At 49.0% G+C, this 8,947-nt stretch overlaps 1 protein-coding gene across 1 annotated transcript in view; it reads right to left on the reverse strand.

Moving 5' to 3' along the window:
- The window catches only part of LOC104395481 (Golgi integral membrane protein 4-like), a 26,465-nt gene that overhangs the window by 13,704 nt on the left and 3,814 nt on the right, over positions 1-8,947 (reverse strand). The window contains exons 2-4 of the mRNA XM_010005181.1: positions 4,116-4,190; positions 3,438-3,487; positions 1,286-1,339 (exon numbers count right to left, since the gene is read on the reverse strand). Coding sequence (XP_010003483.1) covers positions 1,286-1,339; positions 3,438-3,487; positions 4,116-4,190 — 179 coding nt within the window. The remainder of the gene's footprint in view (positions 1-1,285; positions 1,340-3,437; positions 3,488-4,115; positions 4,191-8,947) is intronic.

An 8,947-nucleotide genomic window follows, 5' to 3' on the forward strand; every position in this document is an offset into this window, starting at 1 on the left:
ATCCAGACACAGGCAACTGCTGCAGCTGCTATTTTTGGAGGAAGCCAGACCCCTGCCCCTGTGAGCCTGGTGTGCCAGTTACAGAGGTTAATCAGACAGTGTCGACTCCAGCGCAGATGAGAACGACAAGGCCACCAGCACCAGACACCCTGGTGGGGCTCCATGGAACTCCTCCAGCCTAACAGAGTTAGTTACTTCTGTTCAGCATCACATCTCCACTTCCTAGGTGATGCTGTTGCTGGCAGCAATCTTCTTCCTGAGGAAGCCAGTTCCAGTGGGAAGCATTTTTAGCCACGCTCCAGTAACAGAGGTGTCACACACAGCTGAGCTGTTTTGAGGAGAGGGGGGACTGAAATCTCTCACAGTCCCAAGGGCTGGCCTGCCTTTCAGCAGCTGTAAATGTAGTTAAAAATATAGATGACTTCCACCCCTCCCTCAGTAAAAGGAAGCAAGAGAAAGGGAGCCAGGATAAAATACTCTCACAGTCCCCTTGAGTCAAGCAAACCAGAGCATCCTGCTCAGGCTGCAGTTGCCATGAAGAGGAACGTTACTACTGCAGAGTGTTCCCAGGATCCACACTGCTGGATAATACCCAAGAGACAGGACTGTACTTCCCTTTTCCCGAAGTTTGAATCCAAAAGCCAGGCAGCTGGAGGTCCAGCTCTGCTCAGGAAATACAGCCCAGCAGTGCTAAGGGCTGCTGGAACCCAGCCCTCTTTCTCCATCCCTGAATTCAATTACCATTTCCCTGCCAACACTGACTAACAACATTTAAAACCCACCAGCACCAGCCAGGGCTGCACAGCTCTCACAAAAGCAAACTTCCACATCAAGATATGCTACAGGTAGAGCATGTGATAAACTATAAAATGCCAGAAACCACCTCCCTCCAAGCCAATTCCATGGCATTGGGATACATTGTCTTAGCCCAAAGGGCAAGCTGCAATGAATAGACCTATTCTCATGCTAAGAGACCCAGAAAAGAACAGGCTGAACAGCAGAAGTCCTGTGTGATGAACTGCACAAAGGCTGCCATTGAGGGGAGGTATAGGTGCAGGCTGTAATCTGATACAAGGCCCACAGAATAAATAGAAAACTCCCAAGAACCTGAACAGTCTGGAAGGAATGTAGATCAAGAGCCCTGTGTGGTCCCCTCCCTCAGTGCTGGCACTGGGTGCAGGAAGCCCTTGGTCTCTCCTGGGCATCCCTGGTAACAGAAAACACCAACTCTCCTTCCAGGGACCATTATTTCATGGTCAGTACATGAAACGAGCTCCTCCCTTACCTTCAGGATCTTGTGCTGGGAACTGAGGGCTCCATATCTGTTCATAGAGTCTTGCTGGAAAGAAAAAGATTCAACAGTGTTGTTAAATCCCAGAAAAACCTAAAGCTGGGAGAAACACACCCAGCCACTGCCCCAGCAGCCAGATCCCACCACCCCTTCCCACAAAGGCACACTCATGGTGACTGGGAGCAAGCCCACCAAGGTGACCAGCAGAACATGCAGCCTGAGCATGGCTGGACAGGAACCTTTTCAAAACAACCCAGCCACCAGCTCACTAGTTGCACTCACAATTCACATCCAGAATAGTTTTCCTCTAATTTTCAGCTCTTTTATCTAGGTTGGGTCCAGCACTAGAAGAGCTTTGCACAGTAAAGGTTGGATTGGATGATATTACAGGTCTTTTCCAACCTAAATAATTATTCTATGATTCTAACACCCCCCCCACCCCGAGCAGCTGAGCTCTGCAGCAGCTGAGGGGGAGGCACACAGCACCAGAGCTGAGGCTTTCACCTACACACAAAAACTGCACCATTTAATAAAAAAAATGATCACTGAGCAATTGAGTAAGTCTACAGCAACCCCTGGAACTAGGTACAGCCACCAGCTGACACCAACTGCAGCAGAGAGGGATTCATGTGTGTCCACAGAGGGGCCTGTACCTGTTTAACACTCCTGCTCATGCCTCAGTAAGGGTCACCCTTTGTTCCCAGGGTGCCATTTTTCACTGCAGCACCAGCAGGTAGCAAAGCCACCAGCCACGCATGCTTTAAGGCTGAGTCCCTGCATCAGGAGTGGCCCCAAGGAGGGGACATGCTGCAGCTTGTCCCATTACCTGCAGTTTCACAAACACCTGCCTAGGTAGCTTCAAGCAGCACAGCTGAGACCAAAGCAGCACCCTGGAAGTGCCAACTAAGCACCAAGACTTCCACTACACCCCACAGTGTAACTTCTATGATAAGGACTCAGGAGGGGATGAAGTATTAACCAGCCAAGGAGCACAAATGTCAGGGGAGCTGCCCAGCCACTAGTGTTCAGACATTCACCCAGGAGCTTTTTCCTGTATCAGGATGACACACGCACAGATGAACTGGATAAGCGCAATTCCTCTTCTCCAGCATTTCACCAACAGATGCTCTGAGTAAGGAATAAAACCAGTCTTATAACTTTGGGTGGGTGGGACAGACTAATCCAGGATTCTTCCTAACCCTCACTGAAGGGTCCATTCTCCACCAAATGAGAAGTCAGAAGCCTTGACATTTTCCACCTGATGGCTTAACTGCCAATACTGTTCTTGTCCAAATGTGTTCCTGCCCATGCCCCCTTCTTCACTAATTTCTGCATCAGCATCAATCCTTTGTTTAACCAAAAACATTCTGCTTTGTTCTCTGTGCTACCAGTAAACGGCACAAGGCAAACTCCAGTGAGGCCAGCTAACAAGGAGGGACATTTGAGTGCCTGTCTTGCACAGGCTTTTCACATCCCAGGCTGAGCAGCAGTGGAGCTCAGGCTTTGGGACACAGCCAGGTCACATCACTTCAGCTGCAGAAATGGGGACAAGACAGTTTCTCACCAGAGGGCCCAATGAAGCCCATCACTTATCCTGGTGTGCACAAGGCCCTGCAGAGCATGTACCCAAGCAGGAACATGTCACACAGTCCTGGACCTGGACAGTACTGAGCAGAGGATTCAAACCACATCCTCTGAACACACTTCGCTTCAACTTGACACTCACAGGCAAGTGGAAATCATTAGACAATCCTTGGAGACAGAAAACAATAGATATGCTTTCCCCAACACTACCAAGGCCTTTCTTCTCCAGGTCCCCTGTGGTGTGCCTTGCATTCAGTCTCCCCAGGTCTCTTCTATACCACGAAGCAGCAATTTTCTTTTCTGACTGTAGCACAGGACAAGCAAGTCATCCACCACACATGGGAGAGGAGGCAGAACAGCTCCAGCACTACACAGTCTTGCCCTAAGATGTATCCTCACAAACCAACAGCCTTGCAAGGTGGAGTCAGGCAAAGTTCATCTTGTACCATACACACTCATGGTCTTTCATGCCTTCCAGCCAGCAGCTCATGACTCTGGTGGTGCTGGAAAGGTCTGTATCATTGTTACACACACACACACACTAGGAACTAGCGATACATACCTTCTCCTTGTTGAGAGCTTCCTGAGCTTCTAATTTATACACTAAAAAATCTAGACATGGAAGAAGAAAAGACAATTTAATGAGCTGGAATTTAACAAGGATCTGGTTTATATTTTGGGGAGGGGGGAAGGAGGAAATCAGCCCCTTGATGAGCAAAAGGCTGCAACTCAACAAGCTGGAATGCAGATGCTGCTAAGGGATTCCACTCAGTGCCTTCAGAAAGGTGGAAGTGTTTTCCATGAGCACTGTCCACCCATCTAGACTGGCCCAAATGTCCTTCCCTTCCCATTCTATAGGAAAGTGCATTGATTACTTCCTACTTCAGCACACAGATGGCTACATCTTCATGTCACTGAAAGTGTGTAAGAATGGCCTGGTGTCAGGTTTAGCTATCACTTAAAGTGCTCAAATGGCATGTCATGGGTACTGCTACTCACAGATTAGGCTGAGGACATGTAAGAACATGAAAGAACAGAACCCACCTCCCAGCACCTTTTGCCCATGGGAAGTGGGCAACTCAGTTAACTCTCCTCTAAGTACAAACCAGGGATGGAGCAGTTGGTGTCACCCACACGTGGCCCTGAAGGCAGAAAATACTTAGGGTACAACACAAACTTCTCCCCCAGGACAGCAGGAGGGCTGTCTGGCCACCACTGTGTCACCATGCAGGAGACTCACCCTCCTTTGTCTTCTTGTGCTCCCCTCGCTCCTTCTGCAGGGATCGCTCCAGCCGGGACCTGTGCTCATACACCACTAGGGAGGCAGAGAGAGACAGAGATGAGGGAAACCCTGATACCTCTTCCCACATGTTCTTCTCCCCAGAATAGGCCTCTTTCTGGACATGTAACCAGGGGCACCTGTGGGACCCCAAGCCCAGCCATGGATGGGCCAGCAAGGGTCCAAGAGAGCAGATGTGGGCAGAAGAGCCTTTTTTGGTTTGCAAAGCCTGCACCACTCTGGGTTTGCAGGCTTAGGACACAGCAGCTTTCATGTAAAAATCCAGATCAAGCAAATTAACAGCCCCAAAATACATACAGATACCTGCTGTCCTGAACACTGAGAGGGTCAGGCCCTGCTACAAGCTGCTTGCACCTCCAAGGGCTGGAGCAGGGTGGGGACAGCTGGGTGAGAGACAAGGGATTTTCCTGATACAACACACCAGCCTGTCATTCTCTGAGTATTTGCACTCAGGCTTTGATTTGGAGCCTCTGCTGCAGGTGCCAAGAGCTGGCTTTGGTGGCCAGTGGCTACTCTGTGCATTTGCAGACCAAGTCCATTACCAGCCTTCCAGGTCACCTGTTCTCTAAAGGCATCAGCAAGACACAGGAGAGACATTTTCTCCCCTTCCACAACCCAACCATTAACTGCCCCTCAGGCCACTAAGAAGTGAGACAAGCAGCTCCCTCTCCCCTGGCATACAAAAGAGCATCTGTGCTCTGCACAGGAGATGGGAGGGAGAGGGATGAGGCTGCTTCGTGCAGCAGCCACATGACACATCCAAGTGCCAGAGAGGCTTCCTGATGGATGGTGATTTTAATCCACTCTGATGCCTGAATGCTAACCAAGAGCTTCCCTGAGTCACAGGATCCAGCTGCAACAGGCTCCCCAGGCCCCTCTGCACAGGGATGAGCACTGGGTGGCAATTCAGAAGGGAGAGACAAGAAAAGGAACTTGCTTCCAGAGCCCAGATTTTTGGGGGCAAGTTTTGCCCTAACACACAATCTCCAGGAAAGTGGACGAAGTGGGATGATATTTGAATCCTAAGGGTACAATTCAATTGCAGCACAACTGTTTCTGAAGTCCCCTGGGGGCACAAGACCACCCAGCCAGGTGGAGAAGCAGCCTCTGTACTGAGGGCATTAAGGCACAAACTGAATCCAAACATCTCTTTATCCCATTGTCCCCTATGGAGCAACTTCAGGGCCTCCAGGCACTAAGTCCTCCTGTACTGGAATGAAGGATGAGACAGACAAGTTGCCTATTCTCATACTAGGCTGGTTTTAGACACTGCAGGTCCAAGGACTATGTTAGAGGCTCTGCCAGCCTGGGCTCATCACGTGCCAGGCTCAGTCCCCCTCCAGACTGAGGAGCCACATATTCACATTCAAGCTGCTTCTCCCAACCCACCTATTTGCCTGTGTCACTTCTGGCCTCCCTCAGGGAGCAGGAAGAGCCAGTGGCCTATGTCAGGAATTCTGATTGTTACCAGCTATGCTATCTCCTTCCTTCTCTTTGCTACCTTCTCTACTTAACAAAACAGACATCTCAGTTGTGAAGATGCTTCCCCTGGGCTGGGTACTTTATTAATGTTTTCCTTTGAAGTGAGGAAACCACCTTCTTCTCCAAACCATTACAGCAGAAATGTTTGTTTTCAATCTGGAAGGGTTTTTTTCCATTGCTGAGCACACTGGCAAGCAGCAAGCCCATCACTGCAGCTGTCCAAGTGTCTACTTCATAACAGTTTTATTTTTAGAAACACTTTTCCCAAACGACTGCTCAGATGTCACCCTGAGGGCTTCCCCAGCCCAGCTAAGCACATAAGAGACTGTGGGTGCTTCTTCACTACATGCTAAAAAGCCCTGTTGAACAAAATTGTCATCTTAAGAACATCAACCACTTCCCACAAGATTTGTGAGCTCCAGGCACTCATGTTTCTGCCACAAGCATCTCATTTTCTTGCAGTCTTATCTAGCAGAGCACCTGAGGACAAGTCTTTGATGTGATGGGTATCTCACCCCAGCAAAGCAAAGTCCTGGTTGCTGGGACTATCATGGATGCCCAGCAGCCCTGGGCTATTGATCCCACATAGTAAATGTGAACCTAAAGCAGAGGGAAGCATCTATAGCAACAAACAGGCTTGTGCTGACACCCAGAACCACACATCTCAACACAAGCAACTGAGTCTTCAGGAACAGCTCCATATCATAGGCTGTTTATTCAGAAATTTAGCACAAAATCTGACTCTCCTGACAATCTTTTTTTCATAACATAACCTGAAGTGACCTCCAGTGACTAGAAAAAAAAAGTTGTAATCTCTCCTGCCATTCCTCCAGGTCTCCAGAGCCCAGAAAAGGTGGGTTCAGCTTTACACAAAGCAGTGAGGAAGTGCTGCATCAAACACTCTCTCTACTTATCTTTGTGGTGGAATGCAGCATCAACTTACTGGACCAAAATGGCACTGTAGAGCTGCAGAGGACAGGAAGCCAGGAAGTCTTTAACAATTTGCAATTACAAGAGAGAATGGAAGGTGGTCAGTGTTTAAATCCAGGCTGGAATTCAGCAGGCACTCAGCACTACAGCACTGTGAGGCCCTGCTACAAGCTGCTTGCAACTCCAAGGGCTGGAGCAGGGTGGGGACAGCTGGGTGAGAGACAAGGGATATTCCTGATACAACACACCAGCCTGTCATTCTCTGAGTATTTGCACTCAGGCTTTGATTTGGAGCCTCTGCTGCAGGTGCCAAGAGCTGGCTTTGGTGGCCAGTGGCTACTCTGTGCATTTGCAGACCAAGTCCATTACCAGCCTTCCAGGTCACCTGTTCTCTAAAGGCATCAGCAAGACACAGGAGAGACATTTTCTTCCCTTCCACAACCCAACCATTAACTGCCCCTCAGGCCACTAAGAAGTGAGACAAGCAGCTCCCTCTCCCCTGGCATACAAAAGAGCATCTGTGCTCTGCACAGGAGATGGGAGGGAGAGGGATGAGGCTGCTTCGTGCAGCAGCCACATGACACATCCAAGTGCCAGAGAGGCTTCCTGATGGATGGTGATTTTAATCCACTCTGATGCCTGAATGCTAACCAAGAGCTTCCCTGAGTCACAGGATCCAGCTGCAACAGGCTCCCCAGGCCCCTCTGCACAGGGATGAGCACTGGGTGGCAATTCAGAAGGGAGAGACAAGAAAAGGAACTTGCTTCCAGAGCCCAGATTTTTGGGGGCAAGTTTTGCCCTAACACACAATCTCCAGGAAAGTGGACGAAGTGGGATGATATTTGAATCCTAAGGGTACAATTCAATTGCAGCACAACTGTTTCTGAAGTCCCCTGGGGGCACAAGACCACCCAGCCAGGTGGAGAAGCAGCCTCTGTACTGAGGGCATTAAGGCACAAACTGAATCCAAACATCTCTTTATCCCATTGTCCCCTATGGAGCAACTTCAGGGCCTCCAGGCACTAAGTCCTCCTGTACTGGAATGAAGGATGAGACAGACAAGTTGCCTATTCTCATACTAGGCTGGTTTTAGACACTGCAGGTCCAAGGACTATGTTAGAGGCTCTGCCAGCCTGGGCTCATCACGTGCCAGGCTCAGTCCCCCTCCAGACTGAGGAGCCACATATTCACATTCAAGCTGCTTCTCCCAACCCACCTATTTGCCTGTGTCACTTCTGGCCTCCCTCAGGGAGCAGGAAGAGCCAGTGGCCTATGTCAGGAATTCTGATTGTTACCAGCTATGCTATCTCCTTCCTTCTCTTTGCTACCTTCTCTACTTAACAAAACAGACATCTCAGTTGTGAAGATGCTTCCCCTGGGCTGGGCACTTTATTAATGTTTTCCTTTGAAGTGAGGAAACCACCTTCTTCTCCAAACCATTACAGCAGAAATGTTTGTTTTCAATCTGGAAGGGTTTTTTTCCATTGCTGAGCACACTGGCAAGCAGCAAGCCCATCACTGCAGCTGTCCAAGTGTCTACTTCATAACAGTTTTATTTTTAGAAACACTTTTCCCAAACGACTGCTCAGATGTCACCCTGAGGGCTTCCCCAGCCCAGCTAAGCACATAAGAGACTGTGGGTGCTTCTTCACTACATGCTAAAAAGCCCTGTTGAACAAAATTGTCATCTTAAGAACATCAACCACTTCCCACAAGATTTGTGAGCTCCAGGCACTCATGTTTCTGCCACAAGCATCTCATTTTCTTGCAGTCTTATCTAGCAGAGCACCTGAGGACAAGTCTTTGATGTGATGGGTATCTCACCCCAGCAAAGCAAAGTCCTGGTTGCTGGGACTATCATGGATGCCCAGCAGCCCTGGGCTATTGATCCCACATAGTAAATGTGAACCTAAAGCAGAGGGAAGCATCTATAGCAACAAACAGGCTTGTGCTGACACCCAGAACCACACATCTCAACACAAGCAACTGAGTCTTCAGGAACAGCTCCATATCATAGGCTGTTTATTCAGAAATTTAGCACAAAATCTGACTCTCCTGACAATCTTTTTTTCATAACATAACCTGAAGTGACCTCCAGTGACTAGAAAAAAAAAGTTGTAATCTCTCCTGCCATTCCTCCAGGTCTCCAGAGCCCAGAAAAGGTGGGTTCAGCTTTACACAAAGCAGTGAGGAAGTGCTGCATCAAACACTCTCTCTACTTATCTTTGTGGTGGAATGCAGCATCAACTTACTGGACCAAAATGGCACTGTAGAGCTGCAGAGGACAGGAAGCCAGGAAGTCTTTAACAATTTGCAATTACAAGAGAGAATGGAAGGTGGTCAGTGTTTAAATCCAGACT

This window comes from Chaetura pelagica, unplaced genomic scaffold, assembly GCF_000747805.2.
Source record: "Chaetura pelagica isolate M959 unplaced genomic scaffold, ChaPel_1.0 scaffold159, whole genome shotgun sequence".
Taxonomy (NCBI): Eukaryota; Metazoa; Chordata; class Aves; order Apodiformes; family Apodidae; genus Chaetura; species Chaetura pelagica.